This window comes from Columba livia, chromosome 9 (assembly GCF_036013475.1).
Source record: "Columba livia isolate bColLiv1 breed racing homer chromosome 9, bColLiv1.pat.W.v2, whole genome shotgun sequence".
NCBI classification, from domain to species: Eukaryota; Metazoa; Chordata; class Aves; order Columbiformes; family Columbidae; genus Columba; species Columba livia.
In genome coordinates this window covers 16,092,237-16,119,901 of record NC_088610.1, presented here as the reverse complement: position 1 = coordinate 16,119,901, position 27,665 = coordinate 16,092,237, and the positions used below count along the sequence as shown (strand labels likewise).

Below are 27,665 nucleotides of genomic sequence, written 5' to 3'. Positions count from 1 at the left end.
TTTCACCTGCTCTCCTGTCTGGTGAATTGAACTTTTTCCTTTTTCAAAGAAACAGTAACTATTTAGCAGTGTTAAAGAGGCAGGGTTTTCTTTGTGTTTTGATATTCATAATAAAATTGTCAAAAGTATTAACAGAAGGAATTACTTCCAGGTAACCAGGTCCAGCAGTTACACCAAAAAGTCCCAGTTTCAGGTAGAAGAAGAAGATATTGAGAAACTAGAAGTCAGGTAAGTTACTTAGATTAGAAAGTAATTTATTTTATCATTATTAAATAATAATATTTTATCATCAAATCAATAAAGATATGTTTTATTTTAGTGTAACTCCAGAGAATTGTAGGAAAGATCCTTCTAACATATACAATTACTCAAACTTTTCAGTGTGTTTCTTACCAAAGATGAGATTATTTTTTTAAAATGTTTTAAAGTAAGTAGTGGTAGGGCATTTTTGCAGCCTAAATTTGTTTCTTGTGCCTGTGAGTAAAGAGACATGAGGACCTCCTATCAATGTATAGTAGTTTGGGCAGAATACTGATTATAGGACTTGTACTGAAGGATAACCAGCACACCTGATGCTAGTCCATGGTTTCAAGCGTAGTTGGCTATTTTAATAAAAACAGAGGGAAAAGCCTCTTTTATGAGATTTTAATAATTTTTGCATTGCTTCTTAGAGGGACATTTGCGATGCATCTTTTCCTTGCAAATGCTAAGAATACTTCAAAGTACGTTCCCCTTTTCTGCTGTTACCCTTAGAGCAGGCCTGTCTGTGCTTATGCTGTATAGTTTGAACAGTTGAGAGCCCTGTACTCGATCTCTTTAGTGCGCTCATGCACGTACATGCACCACATCTGCTGAGTGACAAAAGGCCTTCAAGGCTTCAAAAGTCTTCAATGCATCAGAAGAATTTAGTGGTTAGTTTTAATACCTGTTATATTATATTATAGAACTAACTTGGTATGTGCATTTTCAACTCTTAGCTTCATGAATATAGTAATTAGAATTGTATATTTCATTATAGATGCGAATATATTTAGAAAAATAGTCATGCCCCAACAAATCTAGTATTAATTTCTTTTGTTCTTCTTAACAACTGCTGTCTGTCAGAAATGTCAGAGAGGTAAGAAGTCATAGAAAAAACCCAAGGTGCATGTCTGGAGTCTGTGATTCCTTTGGAGGTTGTAAGCATACAAGCTGCTGTTTGGAAAAACAAGCGCATGTGTTGGTGTGGCATTGCAGTGTGCCAAATTCTAGCAATTAGATAGGGATATGTAAACGTATTGGTTAAGAAGTTCACTTGAATTACCTGAGAAGAAGTGTGCACAGTTTTGGGGGTGGAGACTGCTCAGGATACATATACGTTGCCAGTATCACTTTGATTTACTGATGCAAGGTCTGCGAGTCTAACTTTCACTGTTTCTTTGTCTGTTCTTTATGGGTTAATATGCCACCTGTTTGATTCTTCTTGATTTAATTAGAATGGAGTGAGATTTCTAACATTTCTCTGCCTGCATGCATGTGGATTAGTGCTGTAAGGCAGTTATTGTTAATTAGATTTTTATTCATCTCTGGGAGGAAAAAATAAGCAATGTTCTTATTTTCAGGGTTGACCTATGGAATAATGGAAATTTGGTACAAGATGTGTTTCTAGGAGAAATTAAAGTTCCTGTGAAGGTGTTAAGAAATGATTCCTTTCAAGCATGGTAAGAAATGGTTCAGAATTGAATTTGCTTCTATCTTGCAGATCTTTGCTTGAAAAGGATGTGTTTTGTTCTAACTATCCATTAAAATATGTCTTCTTGTTCTAGTCTGGGTAAAATGTGTTTCCAGAGAGTTTTGCTGCTGAATAAATCAACCTTGCCAGAGGGTGCGTTTTGCTCTCCTCTTCACCCACTCGCACAGAATAGTTGGGCTGTTTGAGGGGAAGGTGTGCAGAGTGAAGAAGGGAAGACTGAGATAACAACCTTTCAGTCAGCTTGCTGGATTTTGGTGCCCTGTGTATGCTTTTCAGCTTAACCAGCAAACCAAAAGCTTCTCAGAATTGCATCACGTGAATTAAATTCTGAAGTCAAGCTTCCGGAATGACTGATGAACAGTTTATTTAAAAACAATCATTAAGTATGGCTTTTTTTCCTTCCTTCCTTGGGGAGGTTCAGACAGTATCTTCTGGAACCAACCCAATGCCGTTTCAGGGGAGCAGGCACAGCAGTTTAAGAGCTGGAAGGGTAAGGTATGAAGGGAATTCAGAAAACAAAGACCTCTGCCTAGCATAGCAGCAACCTCCCTTCTGAAGTTCTTGCAGGTGGGAGGCAATCTCTAGCCCTGTCATTGTGCCAAATGCTTAGCAGCACGAATTGATGAGTACAACAGATTCAAATACCTCAAAGTGTAGAATATTCTGCTTTTAGTGAGCCTTTCAGTACAGAGAAAAGAGTGGAGTAAGTCTTTGCATATCTATGTAAAAAACATATAGGAAAGAAGTGGGTAAATAGGAACTAAATGGAACACAGATCTTGACAGAAACCATTATGGCTGTGCTCCACATACCCACCTCAGACTCCGTCTCTTGGATGTGTCAAAGTTGAACTCTGATTCTTAGTTTTTGAATGTGACCCTAAACATAACAGATGTTTGTGTCAGTATTTTCAATTTTTTTACACGGTGTATTGCAGACAGTCTTGTTCTGCCAGTGCTCTGAACTGATCAAAAGCTCTATGGCCATGTTAACGTAATGACATGCCTCCGCTAACAACCTGCTAAGAGAAAGGTTTGATTAGCATGGGCTCATTACCAGTGTGTTGTGTTCATATAGCTTTTTGAATTGGACTGACTAGTGTCCAGTTCATTTGCAGCATTGATAGAGAGGTTTGTGTCTAATATACTTTGTAGGCATACTTTGTGTTGAACATCCTCATATCCAGTTATGATCTGCTTATCAAAACCAGGTCTGTGATTGACAATAACTATTTTTAATGCTATTACTAATTTTCATAAAATGTTTTTGAATACAGCTGAGTATAGCAGATAAAACAAGTATTACTAGCACTAAATATTGGGAAAATAAACCTAAGAGTCATGCTGTTGAGTAGAGGTTTTCCTTGTAAATAAGTTTTACTTTATATTAGCATACATTCAGGGGTAATGCATCTGATTATAAAAAAAAAAAATCTGATCTGCTGATTGTAGAAGTACAAATATAAATGACTGTAAAAGAGTATTTGAAGGTATGATTTCAGTTTGTTGGGCTGAATGTTGAAATTATACTGCAACACTACTTAAAAGCTGTTAAAATGTTTGTATGGCTGCGTCTCCTGTTGAACTACAGCAACAGCCAGTGATTGTTTAATATATTTTGTGTTGAGAGTTGGAAAACACAATTTTATTTTCCTTTAGTACATGTTTCTCAGGAATGCAGCCTGTTAATATGTGTTTTTACTGGTTTCAGACTAGACCATTTAAATTCTTGACACTGTTTCAACTGCGATGTTCAACACCTTAAATACAACATAGGTGTAAAATGAAAGGCCCAACATAATTTCTAACTATTTCACTGTTTGGAAAGATATGAGAAAATACATAAGTTTCATTACGTGCTAAAGGTGCATTAAATGTTGCTCCTTTTTTGTTTTTTTCTTTTGTATTTCAAGTTTTTATGTGAATTTTATTGCCAGTTTTCAGACTCAGTTTATATATACTGAAATAATTAAATGTCATACTTTATTGTAGAATTAGTCAAATTAATGAAATATGCATCTATTTTAGAATTGCCGTGTTGCTTTCAGGTACTTACTTCAACCAAGAGAAAATGGAAACAAGTCTTCTAAAACTGATGATTTGGGATCACTTCGATTAAATATCTGTTATACTGAGGACTGTGTGCTTCCATCTGAATACTACACTTCTCTAAGAAACTTGCTGCTAAAATCATCAGATGTTCAGGTACTTTTAAAAACGTATTTTGAAATGAAAACTTAATTATGCAGTTCTGTATGAGACGATGTGAATTACGCGTTTCTAGAGATTTCCTTTTTCTTTGCATGAATTACTTCCATCACAACGAGATGAGCAGCTTGCCCAGCATCTACTTTGGCTCTAAACTACCAAGATTTTCTTCCTATCGTAGAAGAACCAGCGAAGACAGTGAAATAACCTGTGCTGTATGACTGGAAGAGATAAAATACTTTCTTCTCGTTGTTTTCCCCCTGGCTGCTGTTGCCCCCCTGGTTTTAGTGTTTTTCTGGGGACACTGATCGATTATTGGTACTGAAGGGGCAGATAACCACCTTCACCAAAAATGGTCTGCTTCAGAATTCATTTTTAATTCCTCTTCTGAACTGCTTCTGTCTTCCCCAGTATGTTAATCAGTGTGACAGGACTTGTCACGTGGATATAGTGACAAAGACGAAGTGTAGCAGATGATTAGCACAACATTGAAACCAGGATCAAATTATAGTAACCAAGCTTTATATTCCTAGGTCTTTTATAACCTTTTTTCACTTAATTGTTGGTGAAATATTGGCAGAGGGAAATAAAGGTAAAGAGGAAGCAGATCAGGACTAAAAGGTTTGCTAGCCTGTATTCAAATACCGCTTCACTGGAATTCAGGTTGAGCTGAGCATGCAGGTAGCAACAGTCAGCAGCTGTCTTTTTACTTAAGTGAAATAATTTGATCAGTATTTGTATGGAAATTCCCAACTGTAGAACAATGACAGAGTCTTTACAAGTGCGAGAACTGTATTTTAATGTACTCTGATCATAGTTTTCAAAGTCCTATAAAGATACATGACATATTAAAGCAATTGCTTACTGCCTCTTACTTGGATTTGTGGCAAAGCCATACTCTGGCGCTTCAGAGAGAATGAGAAGGGTGAGGAGATGCTCAAGTTCATTCTTAAATGTCAAGTATAGCGTAGATAATACCAATTTTCAGTTAAGTATTTCTGTAGGAAGGAAACTTTTAATTGCTATGTTGAAACACTGTTAAGAAGCTATGTCTATAGTCAATTTAGATTTGGTCTGTACTTTGCCAAATACACGAAGAACAGTTAACTACTTCACTTATGATTTCATGCTCTTTTTCACAGCCAATTTCTGCATCTGCTGCCTACATACTGAGTGAAGTTTGTCGAGACAAGTATGATGCTGTTCTGCCTCTTGTGCGGTTGTTGCTACACCACCATAAGCTCGTTCCATTTATTGCTGCAGTGGCAGAACTAGATCTAAAGGACACTCAGTATGTATTTCGTGTTTTATGATGTCATACCTTTTAGAATTATTCTTAAAGTTTCAAAGGGCTTCATGATAGAACCTTGCTAATTAACCATGTTGTATTTCTTTCTTGCATTATGTAATACTGGTTAAATACATACATATTTTAATGCTAGTTTATTGAAGCTGGGAGTCAGAGTTAATGATTGTGTGATTTTCGTGGAGCTAGTATACAGCTAAACATAAGGTGGCAGTCCAGAGTTGTGTCTAGGAGCATATGGTTTTATTTCAAAATGTCACAATTTAGCCGTTCTTCAAATTTTACTGGTCATTGGGTTGGTACTTAATGTTTTAAAAATTGCTCAGAATCTTATCCTGTTTCCTTTGGTGTGTGACTTAAATGCGGGGTACGCTTCTTCTGCAAAGATGTGAGGACCTGTCCTGCATTCCTTGAAAGTAGCAAGCACGGGCGTGTTTCCAAGCAGCAGTGCATGGCCTATGAATTTGCAGCTCTGCGGTCAGGAGAGAAATGAAGTGGATCTGAGTAGTGGCCACTGAGGTGCCAAGTCATGTCCTGTGGAGATCTGGAAGGGATTTTGTCACCACAGGAGGGTTCATTTCCAGATTTAAATCAAGTGAGACAGTTTAACTGTGTAGAAAGAGGTGACTCCTGGAAAGTTATTTTCTGAACTGCATTTTAGTACACACATTATTTTCCATTATAATTGAACTGTAACAAAGATTAAACTAAACCTCTCAGACCAGAGAGATTTATTTAGCACAGCTGACTCTCAGTTTTCTTCAACAGCCATAATGAATAAAAAGTGTAACCTTAGATTGAAGATGTTTTGGTTTAAGTGTCTGACTTTATCGGTGTAGCGTAGCAGTATGCTGTTTATTGTAGCTCTAAGACTTTTTTCAACAGGAGTACTGAAGAATTGTGTATCAGTGAGGTACAAGTCTTCATTATTTTTGAAATTTCTTCAATTGTTCTTTCTCATATTCAGCACTGGATTACAACTTTCTTTGTCTAAAATTTCTTAGGCTTTTCCTTATGGTTCTATTTATGTTCTTGGTTTTGGTAGTAGCTGTAATAATATTGTTGTGTATTCCCTTTTGTGTCTGAGTGCCACTGCAAGCTGGATATCTAGATTCTGAAATTCCTGACTGAAATATATGAAAAAAATATTAAAACAAAAAAAAAATAGTAAGAGAAAGTATTAATCAGATTTTGTAACTGACCTTGTTGTTGTTATCCTGTTGAAATAAAATAAATTACTTTCTTACAGAGAAGCAAACACAGTCTTCAGAGGCAACACATTAGCAACGCGGTGTGTAGATGAAATGATGAAAATAGTGGGGAAGCACTACCTAAAGGTTACTTTGAAACCTGTTATTGACGAGGTAGGTTATCCTAGTGAATTTTTTTTAGGACACTTAGCCCCCCTGGCGTATCCTGTCTCTTTGACAAGCATTCTGCTTACAGCTCCATTTGTGGTAGTAATCACTCAGGTGGGGGAAATGCTAGAGGAAAGTTAAATTGAGTAATAATTGGTTACGTTTAGTGGGAGGAGCTGCTTTTCATTAATTATGTTCCAGATGCTTTAAAACAAACAGTCAATGACAGTTTCGTCAGCCTCTAACACCTTGCAAAATTTACCCACAAAATGCTTTATATAACTGATCCACATAAAAAGGCACCCACAAAAGTGAGGATGATTATTGCATGCTATTATGGATAGTTAGAACCTATTTAGAGTTTCATCCCTAAATCTAGCAAATAATCTGCTTTTAAATAGGTGCATTTCTATGCCTTCTGTCTGAAAAACTGAACTGTGTGTTTGTTTCAGATATGTGAGTCTCCTAAACCCTGTGAAATAGATCCCATCAAATTAAGAGAAGGGGATAACGTAGAAATCAATATGGTGAGTTCCCTAATCTGTTTTTTCTTATGTCAATTTTCTCAAAATCTGATAGAAAACACTATAAAAAGCAGCTCTGTGTAATGGAAAATGAGTAACTTACTCATAGCAGTGCAATTCTTTGATTCTAGAGCAAAAAACAGGAAAGGTTGTGTTTTCTTATCCCTGTTTATGAAAACAAAAAAGGAAAAGTCCAGTGGAAAATGGGAGGGGGAGGAAGAAACCGAATGGAGATGACAGTCTTCCTTACCAGTTTGTTGAGTGTTGTGGTTCCTGATGTTCTGTAGTCAGCATCTAGGTGATGAGGTATCTAATTAGGACAACCTGGACACTTTTCATTGAAGTTCTGCTTGCCACCTGCCTGTTACCAGAGGATGACATTTAAGGCAATAATTGCTGCAACAAACTAAATTGATATTCAGTGGGTGTGCATGGGAAGTGCTTCTTCCTTGGAACATGTCGTTATCAAATTGCAAGAATAGGTTTTGATAGATAGTTGTATGTTGCCTGACACTCCTTATATACTTCAGTGTAAGTGAATATAATTAATATAATCTTTTAACACTAGTAATCCTTTTTTTAAAATATGCATTGTACTAAAATACCTAATTGAATAGTCAGGCAGGGTTTTGAAAAGAACTGTAGTGTTATGTTTGTGTTCAGGAAAAAACCATAAAAATGCAAAAGATAATGGTCTGAAAAAAACCCTTTTTTCATAATTGCAGGAAAATCTACGCTATTATGTAGACAAAGTATTCCGTGAAATTGTGCGGTCAAGTATAAGTTGTCCTACCCTAATGTGTGATGTTTTTTATTCTTTGAGGCATCTGGCTGCCAAAAGGTTTCCAAGTAAGTGTTCCCTAAAAACTTGAAAATTGTGTTTGGAGTGAAATATGTAACTTATGTAGCCTATGGGGACTGTTGAAATTGTTGCCTTGTCCAAAGCTGTGCCCTGAACTTCTTACCTTGACAATCAGGCATTTGTTTTTTCTGTCAGTCTGTAACTTATATTAATAATAAAGCCTTGTGGTCAATCAGCAAGAGTTTTGTATTTTCTGATATGAAAATGTAGCTGGCCAGAAACATTGCAATACAGCAGCAAATAAGAACTCACCAACAAAAGTATAATAGAAGAAAAGCGCAAAGTAATAAAAGAAGTGGTTTACTTGAAAGAGACATAAAATTTGGAAGAGCTGATCTCTTCATTGCTTCTAAGGAAGCAAGATGTAAACTTGAAAATAAATTCGGTATGTGCACCTTAACTACATAAAGTGCAACTGTGTTAATAGTGACTAGTACATTCAGAACTTCTGTGAAGATAGCTTTACCAGAACCATAGATTTACTACTTACAGGTAGTTTTGGAGAGGATGGAAAATGTAAAATATTTAATGCATTTGTAATGTGGCCAGTATTAGAATTGTTTTATTCTTTCAGAATGGTTTTAATATAGCAATAGTGTGGTGGGCCTGAAATACCCTTATCTTTCAGTCAATTAAAATCTGAACTGTCATATAATAAGCTACAAATGAAGAATGTACTTCTCATAATCTGGAGCCTTTCTCTGATTCACTTTTGTCACTGGAAGTGATGCCATAAATTCCTCAAGTTAAGCCAGTCCTTTTGCAGTAGCCAACTTCCCCCACAGATCACACTGAAATGGTCAGTGGAGTAAGAATGTGATCCCACTATATCTCCTAGTGTAAAGGTGTAAATGATATTACATGAGAAAATTCTCATTTACAGCATCAAAACCACTATGGTTTTATGATGGATCTCAGAATTTGAGTTAAAAGTTGTTCAAATGAGTTGACTGAATTTGTTGTGCGGCATTAATGTATTTGAATTGATCTGTTTTGGGCTTTATGGGTGAATAAACCCAACAGCCTTAGTGTTAAAAGGCAACTCCTACAGTATTTTCTCTCTGGGTTCAACATGCATACAGCTGTACTTAATTAACTCTGTATGTAGATGCTTGCAATAATCTCATCATTCCTAGTAGTGGAGCTGATGAGCCAGTTTTATAGAACAGAACTTCTTTTCAGAGAAATAAACCCTCCTTTATAAGTAGAACATCTCTTACCATGGTCACCTTTCTCATTTCATGTACCATTTCTATTCTGTTTTAAAATATAAATGTCTCTTCTGATGTTATCTTCATAAGGACTTTTATGTTGACTGTCTTCATTATTTCCTGTTAAGTTTAGTGCATGTTACATTTCATGGTTTTTCTCTGCAGATGACCCTCATGTACAGTATTCTGCAGTGAGCAGCTTTGTGTTTCTTCGTTTCTTTGCTGTAGCCGTAGTCTCACCTCATACTTTTCATTTACGACCTCACCATCCAGTAAGTTTTGTGAAGCTTTGTTCTGTTTTATTCATAACTGTTGGATCTGTTTATCTGGGAAAGCATAAGTTACTTCAGTGGGTCTGTAACTGGGAAACAAGATTATTGAATGTCTATAGCTTGAGTTTTCAATATTATACCTCACCCGAGGAATTAAGACATTTGCAGTTCTTGAAGCATTAAATTTTTAGTCTTTATGAAGTGTTTTCAAATGATATAGAAGAGCTATTGATATTAAAGACGCTGTGCCTTTTTTGGGAATGTGCTGCTTTGTTAGAACAGCAGCATGACTGAGGGTTCTTTAAGGCATATGTCTAAACTGCATTGGTTACTTTCAGTGTGGAAGTTAAATATCCAGATGTCACTTTAAATCACAAATGGAAATCTATTTTTTAGAGTTATCCAGTAATTAGTCCGCGTATCTATTCTGGACTCGACTAGTTGCAGTGGGTTGCCAAATCTTCCATTTTCAGTTTTCAAATTGTCAAGTAGATATGAATTTTAAAAACAAAAAACCAAAACCAACCAACCAAACACAAAAACACACCATGACCAAATAAACCTAAAAGAGAGGAATATGGAGATAAGACAAAAATACTGTATTGTTTTCACATAAAATACAGAATAGAGAATGAACTCTGCTGCTCTAGAAGTTATCTTATTTTATCTCCTTAAGTGTGTTGTGCTCTTGAAAGAAAAAAAAAATCAACGTATTCAAATTCATTCATTTGACATTATCCAGTTTATTAAGGAAAAGGTTTACAGGATTTTATTGCTCGAGGGTTAAACATTTTAAAGGAAACAGCAAGGCCCCTTTCTGTGGGTGTTTATAATCCTGTACCGAAATGCAAGCAGCGAGCTAGCAAATATATTGGTCAAAACCCTTAAAGACCAAGTTTCAAGTTCACTTTGTATTATGAAAATTTCTGCCATTTGTCCAGCAATTGTTCATTATGTTTAGCGTTAAGTTTTGAATAGTTCAGAAGTATTAGATGTGTAGTAACAGTTACAAGGTTTGAGATGATTTGTAGGTAAAAATATTTTTCCAAGTACTACATTAAATTCTAGTGGTAGTGAGTAAAATACTGAACATGCTGCAGCATCTTCTAAAATATACATATATTCACAAAGCACAAGTGCTGATAGAAGACAATATTTTGCATATGCTTATCTTTGGGATAAGAAGAAAAGGAATGAATATATGTCACATTTACTACATTGTGTAATATTTTCATTTTTAAATCAAAGTTTTACCTGGAACTATGAAAAAATGTGACTTCTGAATTTTGTTTATTTCAGGATGCACAGACTTCTAGAACATTAACTCTTATATCAAAAGCCATCCAGACCTTGGGGAGTTGGGGAAGTTTGACCAAAAGCAAACTTGTAAGACTACTAAAATTCTTTCTTATTTCATAGATAATGTTCTTTAAAAGCTTATTTATGTCAATATGCCTTTTCTTTCAGTCAAGTTTCAAGGAGACGTTTATGTGTGAGTTTTTCAAAACATTTCAAGAAGAAAAATTTACTGAATCTGTGAAAAAGGTATCTTTCAACTAGATTTTTTTTTATCGTTGATGTATCTGATCAGTCTGAATTGTTAGAAGGCTGTGTTACTGGTCAATTTTCTACTAGAGAGAAAAAGAACAATTGTGGTCCACTTCAGACTATTTTTTTTAAAGTCCACTACAATTAAATACACAAGATTTATACATGGTGGACTAAGCTAATTGAGTTTGAAAAAAAAGTATAATTTTTTTTAATCAGACTTTGTTAGATCTGCTGTTTAGGAAATTATTTAAAAAAACCTTGTGTGGCCTATGGGCATCCTTTGTTACATTGTTCCAAGTCCCTGCAATATATTTTCATTTCATCTGTTGCATAACGTATTTGTTCTGTTACGGGAGAAACTGTGCATATATATTTTCAAAATAGCTTTTGGTTGTTCTTTGTTTCCGAATAGTGTATATTCCCTGTGTATTTTTCCTTAAGTTCTTAGATGATGTTTCCTCTACTGAAAGTAAAGAGCCCAGTGGCCTGAGTGAGCCAGTGCATCTAAAAGAAGGGTAAATACATCTTGAATCTCTATAGTGCAAAACAGAATTGATTTTACTTTTTCTTCCTTCATGCCAATGTCAGATTAATGCTCATGAAAATGTTTTATATACTGTAGAAATCATTATGTTAGTAATTTGTGATAATTCTTTGTTAGTTTGCGGTATTAGTTTAAACCAACAGCTGTAAAATTTCGTAACTCATCTTTTAAATACTTCAGAAAAAAACTTTAAAGCGGCTTAAAACCTATTAAAGCCTGTCTGCATTCCTGTTGCAATTCAGTGTGTTCTCTGTGATTGTTTATTCAGGATTGTGAAGTGTATTTTAAAAAGAGCATGTTAATTTAATTTATAAATACTTTGCATGTGGTTTAAGCCCAAGCAGCTAAATGTTCTGCCTTTAATGTAGGAGAAAAATTTGCGCTGTAATTGGAATACTTACCAGTAAATGATAGAATGCTTTTATAAAAGTTAAGGTACAAATCACTCCAAGAGATGAACTTTCTTTTTGGTGTTGATCAAGAATAGCTGATGAATTAATTAAAAAACATTTATGGGGGGGGGAGGGGGGGGAAATTGCATTTATCCAAGAAGCAGATTCATAGCAAGTAAAGATTCTTCTCTGAAACAATCGTCCAAAGTTAAAACAAGGAAGAAGGGTACCTCTGATTAAGATACTAAAGAAAGGAGACAATTGTGGTGGATCAACATTTAGTTATAGCACTTGGGAAGCTAATCCGTGTTATAAATGCATGGCTATTGCTCAAAAAAAAAGGTTGCTAATGAGTGTACTTAAAGTTTGTGTCCAACCATGCTATTGAGTCCTGTTCAGTGTCATTCCATTTATATTCAGTTTCTGATCAAGATAAGGCCAAGTACATTCACATGTAGGAAGTGGTAGGAAAGAGAGAATCTTGCAGTTGGATACACGTTACTTGCTTTTAGGAAAATGTGGAGTTCTAGATGTGAATATAAGTACCTACTCCAAATTTACTGCTACGAACAAAAGTCTGGATTGCATATTTTTTGAACTCCTTTCCTGTTTATGGAACCCTGGAATCACCATATTGAGAGGTAGTCTTGAGGATCTCTTTTGAACAACCAGTAGATTTTGTTGTTGTTGTTGTTTTTATCTACAATTAAGTAATTTTTAATGTTGCTGCATGATGAACAATTATGTGTTGTCTCAAGAAATGGTTATGAAAGCTCTTCAGAAGACTAATGGTTGCATTTCATTTCATTCTGTCTTTACAGAGAAATGTACAAAAGAGCTCAGGGAAGGACTCGGATTGGTAAAAAGAATTTCAAGAAGCGGTGGTTCTGTCTAACAAGTAGAGAACTCACCTACCACAAACAGCAAGGTAAATTATGTTCATTTTACGATTATTTTTTTTCTCAATATTTACTAAGTATTTGCATCGGATTTATTCTTTTTAAAATGCATAATTTTCTTTACCTAAAGTACATATGTTGTTTTAGTTACCTGATTACCAAATGCTTCTGTCTATGATTCGTGCACTTTTTCTCAGTAAGAAAAATGCACGTTTTGAGAACTTAACCTACAGAATCAGTGCACTGAGGTTATAAATCAGGGTTCTTTTTAAAATGCTTCACTCATCTGTTTGCAATTTTTACAGATAAAGAACCTATTTTCACTATTCCAATCAAAAACATCCTTGCAGTAGAAAAACTTGATGAGAACTCCTTCAACAAGAAAAATGTGAGTCAAAAGATAGTTTATATGTAATTATCGATGTGTTCTTTAAATATAAAATGGTAATTAGCTTATAGAGTTACTGAAACCCTATTACTAAACACCTCAGAAAACATCCTTTTTGGGTCAGGAATAAAAAGCTGTATGCAGTATTTCCAAGTACTCTGAATGTGGAACTTAACCTGGAGATTTGGATCTGTGCACCTTTTCTGTCTGATTCTATGACTTCAGCCCCCCTTTCCAAATTTCTGGAATGAAGGTTAAAACTACTCTGACCTTATTACGAAGCACTTTTATATAAGGTGTTAGTAGTATGTATTATGTTATGTTCTACTAGAAAAGTAGTATTACCAAATTTGTATTTGCCCCCTTTGAGAACTTCCTACGCTACCTTCGTCAGCCAAGACAGTTGTCTGTGCTCATGGCCTCATTTTGGTCCCATAACACATGAGTATTTCTATGGTTATTTTAATCCAAAATTCTGAGGCAGTGATAAAAGAAGGGCTGTTACTTAGGCTGAGGATTGCTAAAGGAGAGACTTCTGGGGGTCCTCTGTTACTATTGGGAAACAAAGATGAGATCACACTTAAAGAAACGTGAATGAAAAGTACAGAAAATGCATCGTGTTCTGATTCTTTTTTGGTTGAAGAAATGATGTAGGCAGAACACAGGGAGCTTTTTTTTTTCCTCCTAAATAGGGCTGTGTAGTAAAATGCAAGAGGTGAAAAGTCTTCCTTTTTCCCTTATTGCACTTTCTGTCTTAATTTGGTTTTGTTGAATTGGCTGAGCTTTGAACTCTTATTTTGATGTATTCAAAGTTGCTGAATAACTGGAGTTTTTTTCCTGAGCAGAATAATGTTGTGTTCCTTCTACAGATGTTTCAAGTACTGCATGGAGAAAAGCCGCTCTACATCCAGGCAAATAACTGTGTAGAAGCTAGTGAGTGGATAGAAGCTCTTTGCCGAGTAACGAGATGCAACCAGAAGAGGCTTAGTTTTTACCACCCTTCTGCTTTTCTGAATGGGAGCTGGCTTTGCTGCAAGGCTACAATAGAGAACACGGTGGGCTGTGCTCGTTGTACTGCGTAAGTTGCTTCTCAAATGAAAATACATGTGTTTTGTTGGACAAATAATATATGATTAGCTCTTGAACTTGATAATCTGAAGGCAAGGCTTTTGCTGTGTGCTTCAGCAAGTTGTGCTACTAAAAACATGCCCTACTAATAAGACCTGACTTGAATGGATTTTACCAAGTCTGTTACTTCGTCAGCCACCATGTGAAGTGAAGGTAATCAGTCCGGTCTGTAAATTGGAACTACTGAATGGTTAATTTCTTTCCACACAGAATAACAGATTTAATAGTTCAAGTTAATTTAGATGCCAAGTTGAACGCAGAAACATGGCAGGGGAGGTCACCTATATGAAATAATTTAAACACGTTGCTGTAGAGGGCTCAGCCTGGAAGTCTGTCTCTTGCTAATGATATTGTCTTGGTTTATACAGTCACTTTTTGATTTTAACCTCATGTATTTTAAAACACAGCGTACTAGGAAAATCAGCTAAATAATCTTAGATGTAGATTCTGACGAATCATTTGTATTTTGTAGGCATGTCAGGAAAACAAACAACATCTTATAATGCATTAATGCCTTTTTTAAATTGCTAATTTCTGAAAATGATGTTTCTGGTCTTTTTATTTTTTTTTTCCTTAACTGGGTGCATTGCATAAATTACAGACTAAAGATCTCAGTCCTCTAAAATTCAGTATAAGTCTTACAAGATAACTTTGTGAAAATATATATAATAGTTTTTCTGTGTTATTCAGTTCATTCTTACATTAGGTTTGTCAACAGATTCCCATTACTAAATAACTTCGGGTTGGTTTTGTCTTTCTGGTTTTTTTAACTCTTCTGGTTTAGGAATGTATCTTGTCCTCTTATAAGTATGGTAGATTTTGACATTTTAAAAGAGGTTTTTAACTGACATTTAAGAACAATTAACCTTACTTTGATTTTTTTTTTTTTTTGAAATATTTTTCTCTTGACATACTGAATACTAAGTTCTGTTGGAAAAAGTGATTTTTAGGATCGTTGTATTCACTGCTTTCAAAACTTTGTATGCGTGTTTCTACAGAACATGTGCTGGTTTGTGTAGCAATTGTGAAGCTGTTTGTAAGCAATAGACAAATTGAAAGGCTAAGTATATTAAAACAGTCGGGTTTTACTTACTTTCAAACCTTTCAAGAATGACTTACATTGACCACCTGTCTATTTTTTCACCTTTTAGAGATGTTCCTGCTGATACTCAAATTGAGATTGATGGAGACAGAGAGACAGAAAGAATTTACTCACTTTTCACTATCAACATATCTAAACTACAGAAGTTGGAAGGTACTTAAATAATAATTCAGAAGAAATATACTGATATTATTCAGGTCTAATTCTTTAGGCCCATTAATCAATTTGATGTCTTAAGAATTTACCTTAAAGTAATAAGAGACACAGATCATTTTTTTGTTGTCTTAGTACTCTGGTGTCAGACATTCTTCAGTCATTTCTTGACAGCAGACATCAGGTATGCATGTTGTTCTAATTGAATTTGCATATATGGAATATCTTAACAGTCTAAACAGAGAGACTGCAGCTATAGCTGGTTGCTCTTCTGTCTTTGCTCTCCCTTTCCTGACTATGGAGTAAATTCTGTTGAGCATGGTCAAGTTGCAGGAATGCATTAGGCTTCTGTTACTGTGACCAGCAGAGCGCCACATGCTCAAGGTGCCGAACGCAACCAGCAGAGAATAAGCCACAGATCTGTAAATACATCCAGTTGATACTGTGTCTCCTGCTTTTGTCTTAATCCATTTTATGTATCACCTAGAATAACTTTACGTTTCAGAATTTCAAAATCACTGTTTACGTAAGAGTTAGATCTGTTTGTTAATTATTGAAATTCTAATTGGGATAATTGTGGTAACTTTTGTAGAGGCTTGCGGAAGTATAGCAGTCTATCAAGGTCCACGGAAAGAACCAGATGATTATTCTAACTTCACCATTGAAGATTCTGTAGCAACTTTTCATACACTTAAACAGATAATAGATACAGTAGAAAAGCTGAATGAATGGCATGAAAAATATCAAATGAAGAGATCATCTAGTGCTAAATATGGCAGTGAGTAAGTATCTTACGCACTTTTGACATACATGTATATGTATTTTTAAAAAACAAATCGCAGAACAAGGCCAGGCTTGTTGAGGTACAGTTAGTTAAACTAAAGGTAGATTTAGGCAATGCAGAGACGTGGAGAAAATCAGGTACATAATTTGTAGTAATGCAGTTTTTTACCAGTTGTTAAAAGAAGTTCCTCTGGTGTAGGATTAATCTGTGTTCCTGCTGAGATTCCCATAATCGGGTGCAACAACTCTTAACTTCTTAACACTTAACTTCTGAAGCACACACCAGATTTATCCCTCACTGTCTGCCGACCTTCTGATTATTTTTTTCCCAAATTTCAAATTTCAGTTAAGAAGTAATTAAAATATCAAGTTATATAAAACAGTAAAAATTACACTGCAGAAACATGTATTTCATGCAGTGTTTTTACTGTGTGTAATTTGCTTACAATGCTCAATGAGAAATATTACTTCTGGTGAAGTTAAAAAAAATCTGTCCTTTAAAGTACATTGGTGTTCCAGAACAGGTTCTTTTTGTTCTCTTCTATCCTGGCTGATACCTATGGAACACCACTAGCAAGTTTTCTGATTTCTTTTTTGCATCAGTAAGTCTTGATTGACCAGAAAAAAAAGAATGTCCAACCCCCAATTTGGTTTGTGTAGTTTAGTATTTGAACCGAGTTGTTAAGAGAAATTGACTTCAATTTAGAGGTTTTCCACAAATCGTGGAGTTTCACAATTAGTGGTAGAAATTATGTAGAAAATAGGTTTGCTTAATAAATTAAAATTGTATGATGAGAGCTAGAAAGCAAATGTTAACCTTAAAAATATTTACTTTTTTTTTTCCAGAGAAAATCCAATTGTTGGAAAGGTTTCCTAACCGAAGCAAACAGGCACACTGGGATGGAAAAAGAAACTGGAAATGTTCTTGAGTGTTTGTTTCTTGGTTTTGTTTGTTTTGTTTTTAAAAATCCATTATATGCATTTTTACAAAGTATTTAAGAATGAACACAAAAGCTAGTTGCGTTGACAATCTATTTAATATTTAATAGCAAAATATTTACTTGGAAATCTGGTCTTAAGGTTTATTCTCATTTTGCTGAAGAACTTGAAGTTCCAGGTTCTTGAGGTACCAGTGTGAATAAATCTAAATGTCATTTTGCCATTGTTGTCTTATTGGAAGAACTTTCTAAACAAATAAGCTTTTTTCATGGAAGAAAGTCCACATGGTATTTGGTTGGATTACATCTCTCAATACATACACTGCAAACATGAGTTTACCATGAGTGCCTGCCCTGCTGATAATGGATCTTGAAATAGAAGTCCCAAGATACTATGACATGGAAATGATCTGAAGCTTCACACTCAATTCATTTGACTTTTTTTCTTGTATTAGGTTTTGTCAGGACTTGATTTATCTACATCTGAAGTCTTACAAAATCATGCAGTATGCTGCAAATAATCTGGACAGCAGATACCAGTGTTAGTTATGTTTTTACTGAAGAAGAAATCAGGGAACTTGTGTTGTGCCTCTTGTTTACATTTGGTGTGAGTAATATATGGAGTGACATGACATTAGACCACTATGTATTTTCTTTAGGATGTTTTTAAGGTACGTATTTTTTCTTAATCTAAAAAGTGCAGGGTAGCAACATTGTTTTTAAATAAGTTTGCCTACAGATAGAAAAATTTAAATGTGAACAGGTTGTGGTTAAGTACTGATCAATTTATATCATCCAATGTATGATTTTTTTCTTGTTATTTTTTAATAAAAAGTAATGGCTAGGTCCAGCTCACTTTTTGACTAGAAATCTAATAAATAATTTCTATTATAATCACTCAAAGCACTTTAGATATCTGGACTATCCCAGATTATTTTTAGATACTTTGTAGTATCTGCTTGTTATGATCAGTTGAATGATCAACATTGTTTTGTCTTTAAGCAATGCTTCAGTGAATATTTTTGTATCTTTAGTTATATGGATTCGTATTTGCCACTTAACTCAATTTTAAACTGGCATTCTTGACTTTAAGATTAATTTTTGCTCATTTCATCTGAGAAGTTAGGTTTATACTGAAAGAACATATATGTATATAACCAAGAAGAAGCAAAGGTATTACTGTGGTAACTTTGCTTCGTCAGTATTAAATACAATGGTACTGCTTGGAATATTATTGTTAATAATAACTGTATGTGGTACTTTTATTTTTGGAGCATTTGCTGTGGGATCTTTTGTTGTTGTTATATTGGGTGTGTTCTGGGGTTTGATGTTTTTGTTTGTTTGTTTTACAATCATGATTTGGCCAAATTAATTAGGAATGTAAATTAAAAATAGAACAGAAATCCATAATGCTTGAAACAGTCAGCTATTTAAATTACTATACATTTATGATGCTGTTGTAGGGAGGCTTTCTGTAATAGAAGCAAGTTGGCAAGACAGGATTGAAATCTCTTTTTGAATGAATGAGAGTTGTTAGAGTAGCTATTTGGTTTAATACCAGACAAACTATTTCAGAGTATCTGGGATTCAGTACTAGCATCTGCAGCGTTGCAATCACTTAATCACCTCAACTGTGGTTTGCCTTTTCCTTTTTGACACATTTGATGTATTCGAAGGGACTTCTATCTGCCAACAGTTGAAAAGGGGGGGAGGAGAAGGGAATAATGCCAAGAAATGTGTTTTGCCGAGGTAACGTGGGTCAGATTAATTGCCATTAATTAAAAGCTGCCATTAAACAAATGTGGTTGAGTGTCCAAGTTAGGTTTTGCTGTATATGGATTAACCCTGTGCCAAACTGTCTTGTTCCTAGGAAGCCAATTTCTGTTGTTTTCAAAGTCAAATTTATGAAAACTTAAATTGTATACTCTTGCAACGTTTTTAAAAATATGCACTTTTTTGCTTTGGTACAGAAACATCTAGGAAAAAAACAAAGGCCATTGAATATTTGTGACCATTAAGATTCCTTATTTTATAACATCTTAAAATGCAATAGATGTTCTAGAATTTAATTAGGTACAAGTAGGATGATTAATAATAAAAGTTGCCTTCATTTTGATTAGTCTAGAAAGATGATGTTACTCAGTACTTAGTTCTGTTAGGATTGTAAATTATCATTACTTTTAACTTGTATTATGATTATGTATTGTTGAATGTATTTTTATTTAAATTTTATTTTCTTATCAGGACATTAAAATGTTTTGTAACATTGCTTGAGAGTAACTCACAAATAAATTACACCAAACTTGAGATATGCTATGTGTTTATTGTGAGATGTGACTTTTAAAAATGTTAGCATTTGTATGAAGACCAAATTAATGGGAGTTAACATACAGGAGCTGGCTATAAAGAGATAAGTCTAGTTGACAGGAGAAAACAAAACACAAAAGTAAGTTGAGGGCTCTTGCGTAGTCATGTGCAGCATTGTTACAGTCTAACTAAGACTGGTGTTTGGAAAGAGAAGTGATAGCTAATAATTTGGCATAACAAGACGCACAGAAGCTTTAGTAATTTGACAGTTTTTAAAATGTTTGCAACAACTAGTCAGATGTATTGAAGAATATTTCGTGCTGTGTTATTTGTGTTATACAACCAGTATTTTTCCTTGCTTACTGATTTGTCTTTCATTACCTGTCCTGTGTACCAGTAGCAGCTGGTATATAATATGTCAGACCTATTTTAAATATATTGCATGTGGAAAAGATAATATTTTCTCAATCTTCTTTATGTAATCTGTGCACTTTTTCTGCCACCTGCTGTCCCCTTCTGTGCTCGTGAGCATTTTTAATGAGATAATTTTGTACAAGCGTGTTTTAATGTCTTGAGATGTTTTGTTTCTTTGTACAGACAGCCGACCTGTTGTCCTTTATTGTTGGTATGGAAGCTCCTATTAGCAGTTACAGTGCAAACCTTCCAGCCATTTTGGAATTAATTTTGATTAATTCTGAGGTAAGCTGTCTTAATGCCCAAACTGACATGTGTTTTGGTCACATTTGCAGAGATCAGGAAGCAGAGGAATTTAAAGATAAAATTTGATGTATGGAGGCTTTTTTTTTTTTCTGCAGTCATTAAAAAAACTGTGGTAATAATTCTGTGATGTTTATAGCAGAGTGATCTATTCTTTTTACTGGTAATATGCTGCCTTCCCTAACTGTTCAGTTACGCTGAGTTTTCTCTAAACCGTGACATAAAGAGGGCATTCCTATTTAAGCTCTGTAGGCTCTGCACATATCATAGTTTCAGGTTAGGCTGCCCATCGTAGATGCATAACACCTCTGTGGCTAGAGGATTCCTTGAAAATCAGTGTGCTAGTATCTCACACAGTTGGATACATCTTTGTCCGACATCATACATGTAGGGAACTATAGTGAGAAACTATATATAGACTACAGACAGTTGAGTTATATATATTTATCTTCATGTAGTCTACCTGTAGACTATATGTAGTAAACAGGATAATAATATATGGAAAATCATGTGTTTATAAGACATTATTTTTAATTTCTGCTTATTTATATGTATTTTGAAGTAGTAGTTTGCAACATGTGATAAGGACTAATTCAGTATTGCCTTTAAAAGAGCATCCATATGGAATAAAAATTAAGCCAATAAGCAACAGCTCCTAGAAAAATATACAAGCAACTTCCAGTAGAATGGACAAATGCATACAATTTACTTAAGGTTCTTACAAGTAGTTACAGAAGCATATTTAAAATTTATGTGATTTATGCAAATTAAATACACCAGAAAACCTGTAATAGCAGTAAGTGTTACTGTGTTCAGCTGTGATGAGACTGCTGCTGGAATTCTTTGTTCCTGAGATTCAGCACTTTAGGCAGCTGTTTAAAAAAAAAAATCAAGAGTTTGAGGGTAGAGCTGTAAGAACTGGGAATATAGACTAATTTAGCTAAATTACTGAGTTTAAAAAGTCACTTCATGTACCTAGGTCAGGGACAAAAATTTTATAATCAGTTGCTCAACAATCAGAATAGGATTTAAAAAGATCCAGTGGCTGCAGTGTCCAGGAACTACATGAGGTTTGTAAAAATGTTTTTGTAAAAAATAAAAGCAATTAGGCAAACTTGCTGAATTGCATTTAAAATATTATTTACATTAATTAAAGTTTATGGAAAATAACAAATTCAGCCACACATAAAACTTATTTAATACAGTGTTCCATGAAATCACCAAAAAGACGATATAAATCCTTGTTCTCATTTTAGAAGCATTATTTATATGGGTGGGGTTTTTTAAAATCCAATCAGACAATTTAGTTTACTTTAAGGGGTTGTGATTTTGTTCCCCACTTTCATCTTCTATTTTTGGTCACTCTACTGACAGAGGGGAAAAAAGCTGAGAGAATCGCAGAACAGACAAAGTACATCTACCATGTGGCTTGAATTCAAGACTTAAAGGTAAAAATCTCTTACCTGATCCCTTTGAAATAGTGTTGCAGTAGATTTTCATTCTGATTTTTCAAAAATTGTGAATTATCCCCTACTTTACTCCAGGTTGGTGTCTCAGTGACAAACTCCACCGTGTCAAGAAGCAGAGAGAAATGTTGTTTTGAGGGTCGTTGTGTGTATCTAACAACAGAAGGCTTCAGAGCCAGCCAGGCGGGTGTCCATGCAGCGTTTTGCTCCCAGACCAGCACGCAGGCACCGTGCCCACTCAAGGGTTAGTTACTTCAGGAGCTGGCTGGGAGCTCCACGGGTTTAACACTGCCTGCTCAGCCTCTGCTTTTCCTGAACACCATGATGTGGTTGCTAGGTGATACAGCAACAAGCCTTGGTCAGACAGCAAAAAGCAGGTGACAAACATACAATCAGTCACAGGGAAACAGCCCTATAAAAATCAAGTGATCTACAATAATGCTCAGACCTGGCATTTATGTTGCATCTTTCATTCATAGACCTTTAAAATACGCAATAAAGAGCGTTAAATATATACAATGCAGTCTCATTTCCTCACTGGGGGCTGGCAAGGTGCTATGTATTGCAGAGCAATGCACATTTTAAGTCCAGGAGGAAGGAGTACTTCCCTGTAGTTTCTGTAACTAGAAAGTATTTAAATGGTGCCAGATGCAGGCAAAGTGCTTTGTCAGATATTTGGTCATTTTAATCAAGTAACGAACTGACACCCCAGAGGGTGACAGTGTAAGCTGAGGGATTTGTACGAGCTTTTTCTCCACATGATAATGATGCAATACAGCTTATAATTTACCTCACAAGTTGTATTTAGTCCTGTACCTTTCCATCTCTCACCTTTTCTCCTAATCTGGCTGATATGCCCTAGTATAAATTAGACCAAATACATTACAGATTACCTGATTGATTTTTACAAGTATCCAAAAATTGACCCAGAAAGAACCCTAGTCCTGGTTAAGAGGTCTTAAATAAAGCATCAAGATGTACAAATGGCAAAATACAAGGAGGAGTTCCAGTACTGCTGAAAAACTCCATAAAAGATTTAACTTTTTTAAACACAAAACATACAACGATCTTTTTTAACAACCAGAATAATTCACTGACCTTCCTCCCGAGTAGTTGGTTCAGATTTCTGTCAAGTCTTCCCTGTCAAATAATTCTGTCATGGTGTAACATTTACATGGGTTTGGTTTTTTTATTTTTTTTTTCCTTTTTAAAAATAATATTTATGTATATACTTGAACTGTACATGCATATGTTCTGGCACTACCTTGGCCAAAATCTGAAAGTAGAAAGGTGGATCAAAGTCAAAAAATGTGTTGAGTGCCATGGTAGGCAGTATATAATGTCTGCAGGTGTGAATGAGGAGAGGATGAACCTCACAAATTTATAGGAAGTTTTGATATTTCAAAATAGCTGGGGGGGTGTGCCCCCTCATAACAGCAAAACAATACTTTGCTTTTCAGCTTTCAGTTCAGAATGCATTTCTGTTCTCAAATAGCTAACCTCAGTTAAAATACACATTCTTATTTCTTCACAGTTAATTAAAAAGAAATAAATAAATGGAATATGAGACAAGCTAACTTGAAGATCCACACTCTCTGGGGGCGGGGGGGGGGGGAGCAATAATAGCTGAATTGCACTCCAGAGAGTAAAACATTTAGTGAACAAGAACCTAGTGTAGAATTTGATAAAGTAGTCTGAGGTCTTTGTGTCATTGGCTTTAAATCTGTGCTTCAGAAGGAAAGATGGATAACTCTGGGTGTTGTATGAACAACGGAGAAGTTTCAGGGGTTTAGACTCAAAGCAGCTCAGTGAAGTCAGGAGCTATTTAGTCTCTTGTGACAGGGTTTCGCCAGTAAAGCAGAAAGGTTCCCATGCAAAGGTCATTGACTTCTATATATTCTGTGTCATGATGTCTGTTTGTTTCACTTAATGAGTGAGTAATGCACAGTGTATTTAAGAATCTGGATTCCTGGTGCTTCTTGAACTCATTCCTGGACTTAATACGTGCAGCAATATAGGGAAAATGGTGGGATGTACTTTTTTTAAACTCCATTTGCTACTCTGGGTAGCAATATATTTCTGTGATTCCTTCACTCCAGTCTCCCAGCAGGATCCTCTCAGTGTAAAACTGGTATGTGATTTACTTCACAAATGCAGTGTGTTTCCCTAATGCCTGGTTTGGTTTCTTTTTATTATTTCTGGATGCCTGCTTTATGCTTCTCTTTCACAGAAACTGTACATATTAATATTGAAGTCTACCTTCCATTTTGGCAGTTGCATCAGGCAACTTCAGTAAAACCTTAAGAACACCTGCAGGTGGTTTTGTCACAGGTGGTAGCCAGTGTGCAGATCCAGACTAGTTCCTGTGCTGTCTGCCTTTATTGCAGCCCCACTCTGCCCTTACCCAGGTCTCGGCTGTAACCACAACAGTATTATTAGTACTGGCCATTAATAGCCATGCTTAACGTATTCCTACTGGTAAAATGGCGTGGAGACGTAGATGATCTAGAGTTTAAGAAACAGTTTTGGTACAGAACTATGCTGAAATTCTTTTCTTTGGCAGATAAATTGACATAGTACTTAAGTATTCTGATAGATGTTAGTCTATTGTCAGAACAAACAGTAAGTGTAATAATACAATCCAGCACGTGCATTAGTTGGCCAAGATACACACACACTTACATAACTGTTCTTTGCATTATCATAAAACTGACATTTCCATAACAGTTTTGTTATTAGTAAAAATAATCTCTGATTCTATGTTTCAGAGTAAGCAAGCTGTGGAAAAAAAATAACAAATATCTCAGAGTTGTAAGAGAAAAGAAGAAAGAAAAAAAAGACCAAAAATCAGGTCATTTCCAGACATCTCCATTCTCAAAAGATTTGTGAAAATCTGTGAAAGGCATTGTACACGCTTCCAAACCACTGACTGTGCAATATTCAGTTTTAAAAGGTGCATGGAGAATGAAGATGCTCTTACAAGGTGTGGAGATGCATCTGTATATTCATTTCAGATGGGATTAGGAGTATGAAAATAAAACTTTTGTGGCAATTGTGTAAGTTGGGTGTCAAACACTCGGAGCTTTCAATGACTATTATTTGATAGGGAGACGACAGGAATCCAGAATCAATACTTGATGAGTTACACTGCATCTGTATTGTAAAATTATTGCAGAAATTTAATTGATTACAAATTGTATAGTATAAAACTATTCCAAATTGGGTTACCTATTATTAGGTACATCCCCATTCACAGTTGCCAAGCAAGTTGTTTTTTCCCTGTTCTACAGCACACAATTGGCTGAGCAGCTGTAGTTCTAGTGGAACAATCACTTGATGGACTGAAAGGAGCTTGCTTCAAGTTCCTGTATTTAGATAGTTTGTAACATTTTCAGTAAAGTCTGAATGAGATAAGCAAATGCAGTCTTCCCCTGCCCAATCTGAAGAAATATTTATTTACAGTTAAAGTACACAGAGAAAAGTCACTTAAAGAGCTGTCATATTTTGTGCCACTCTCCCATGTGTGACCTCCTCAATGTCATCTGTGTCTGCAGGGAACAGATGAACTCTGGAGTGCCAGGACAGTATTTCTCCAACATGGCTTGAAACTTTTTATACAGCTTTTTAGGTGATAAAATAGCCAAGAAAATAATTACTAGTTGGGAAACTACTATTTTATTTCTATAAAGCAACACAGACAGAGTTAAAAGTACCTGTATCATATTTGCTCTGCAGCTTTCACTGCTAATAGAAGCTCTGGCACTGCACTGTAAAAATGCAAGTTTTATTTATAAGAGCAGGCAAGACAAATCACCAAATCAAAAGTTACGACCTTTCTACTTGGAAATAAGTAGTTTTCAAAACATCTCTTTCATGCTAATACTGAAAACCGTGTTTCACATGGGTAATCTCTTCTCCCAGTCTTCTGGAATAAATTCAGAGCTGCATCTCATTTGAACTGACATGCTCAGCAAAGGAGCTGCTTGTGCCTGATGATTTCTCACATGAGAAGGTGAGGAGAGAATAAAGGAAGGGATCCTAATTGTTGTAATGACTATGTCTGGTAGTTTACCAACTTTTTTCTATTCATGGCGATCCAGAGTGGTTCCTACATCCTTGAGCCACTTGTTTTGCTGCCCCCCTCTCAGTTGTGCTTGGAAAAACTGCTTGATGGCATCATGAAGCAATTAAGTTGAGGGAATGGTTACAGGTTAAAAACCGGTGTGTTTTGTATCTGCATTTGCAGACTGTACAGGAAACATGCAACATTTTGATAGCACCCAAACATAATTATAATCTGTATCATGGTTTGGTCTTATGAGCTCTTAGAACTGAAGAGAACTGCATCCAGTTTCCATCTAATCCCTGCGAAGAAAAATCAGAGATGACAAGACAATTTGTGTAAATTAAGAGTGACTACACCAGGCTTTTTTTAAATCTCTATTTAGAGGCAGTTGACACTCAACGTAGTAGAAACTAAATTTCAAGGTTTTTTTACTTTAGTAACATATATTCAAAATTTAAACATCTTTGCGAAAGGTATACAAATACAATGTGTTATCAAAGGAAAATTATGTATTAATTTTCAGGTTTTACAAAAAGCAGTTTTAATTTAAAACTTTTCTGGATTATGCCTAGTCCCAGTAATTCAGATTCCAAAGTGCCACAAGGGTTTTGTTTTGGTTCTTGGTTGGTATTTAGTGTGCGTGTGGTTTGAGGTGTTTTTAAGGGAGAAAAAAAGTGAGTTACAAATAACTGAATTATCAAAGTTAACGACATTTTATGACTAGAAAGTAGTTACTTCAACTTCGTATCATTGATCTTTCCAAATTTTCCCTGATAGCTGTTGAGAGGCATATTGGTAAGATACATCCACAGTAAGGAAAAACAAGCAATTTTGCATCTAAATATTTTCATTGTAGTTTAATTATAACATTTCTTTCTGATTGGGAACTAGATGGGATTTTTAGTACATTTGCTACAGTCCATGTTATCATCATGCACTGCTGTATTAGCGTAACGATAGCAGTAGCTTGAGTGTCCTACCAGCTACATATGGTGGATCCTCTCTGGCCAAACCAAGGCAACAGTTGTTGCTTCCATGGCTGACTTCTGCGAGCTTGGGAACTGGACAGTGTGGATTGAGAGAAGTGTGAATCAACCGAGGTAAGAGCAAAATATGTTATTCACGTGTTGTTTAGTCGTGTTTTCAAGGAAAAGACAGGTCCTTCTGAATTGATAGTTGATTAATGTAGAAACAAGATATCTTTAAGAACAATATAACTCAAGTGATTGAACTAATTCTTTTACTTTATTACCAAAGGCCAGATTTTTGTGGCCAAGGTGCACAACGTGCAACCCCCTGCCAAAGTGTGTAATTTATTCTGTTACCAGTCTTGGGAATCATGTTGGGAGCTGGAGTTCCAGGAGGATGGGGTCATCCTCTCCTCTCAGTGAGGGCAGCCCAGCCCGTTCAGATGGAGCTGTGAGCCACAGCTGGAGAAACTCACACTACATTTCTCATAATGCTCTTTTGTATGTAGGGAACAGCCTTCATGAGCAATGTCAATCTGGCATCTGCTAAGTGTCCTGTTTAAGCATTTAAAGTGTTATTAAAACACATAAATGTACTAAAAAATCTTGCACAAAGTTTTCTTTGGTTTTAAAAGTGCATGAGTACATGTGAAAAGCTTTTATTTCTATTCACACTTTGTGTTACGCTACAGCGCTTGCAAAGCTGGATGAATGCACCGTGTGCTCCTTTTCTACGCGTGCAGTAACTCATTCCGAGATTGATACGTGGTCCACAGAGTGACTTGGAGCTG

The 27,665-nt window shown here is 35.4% G+C and overlaps 1 protein-coding gene and 1 long non-coding RNA gene across 5 annotated transcripts in view; both read left to right on the top strand.

Moving 5' to 3' along the window:
* Positions 1-19,657, top strand: part of RASA2 (RAS p21 protein activator 2) — a 46,521-nt gene extending 26,864 nt beyond the window's left edge. For all 4 annotated transcript variants that reach the window (XM_065072985.1, XM_065072984.1, XM_065072987.1 and 1 more), the window contains 17 exons: positions 152-228; positions 1,602-1,700; positions 3,780-3,936; positions 5,082-5,230; positions 6,495-6,609; positions 7,056-7,130; positions 7,853-7,976; positions 9,366-9,472; positions 10,772-10,858; positions 10,940-11,017; positions 11,465-11,538; positions 12,781-12,887; positions 13,164-13,246; positions 14,116-14,324; positions 15,526-15,629; positions 16,222-16,411; positions 17,259-19,657. In XM_065072985.1, coding sequence (XP_064929057.1) covers positions 152-228; positions 1,602-1,700; positions 3,780-3,936; positions 5,082-5,230; positions 6,495-6,609; positions 7,056-7,130; positions 7,853-7,976; positions 9,366-9,472; positions 10,772-10,858; positions 10,940-11,017; positions 11,465-11,538; positions 12,781-12,887; positions 13,164-13,246; positions 14,116-14,324; positions 15,526-15,629; positions 16,222-16,411; positions 17,259-17,289 — 1,866 coding nt within the window. In that variant the 3' untranslated portion in view covers positions 17,290-19,657. The remainder of the gene's footprint in view (positions 1-151; positions 229-1,601; positions 1,701-3,779; positions 3,937-5,081; positions 5,231-6,494; positions 6,610-7,055; positions 7,131-7,852; positions 7,977-9,365; positions 9,473-10,771; positions 10,859-10,939; positions 11,018-11,464; positions 11,539-12,780; positions 12,888-13,163; positions 13,247-14,115; positions 14,325-15,525; positions 15,630-16,221; positions 16,412-17,258) is intronic.
* Positions 19,658-20,224: 567 nt separating this feature from the next.
* Positions 20,225-22,078, top strand: LOC135580186 (uncharacterized). The gene is made up of 3 exons (XR_010474473.1): positions 20,225-20,356; positions 21,749-21,822; positions 21,919-22,078. It is a non-coding gene; the product is annotated as an uncharacterized LOC135580186 (long non-coding RNA).
* The last annotated feature ends 5,587 nt before the right edge of the window (positions 22,079-27,665 follow it).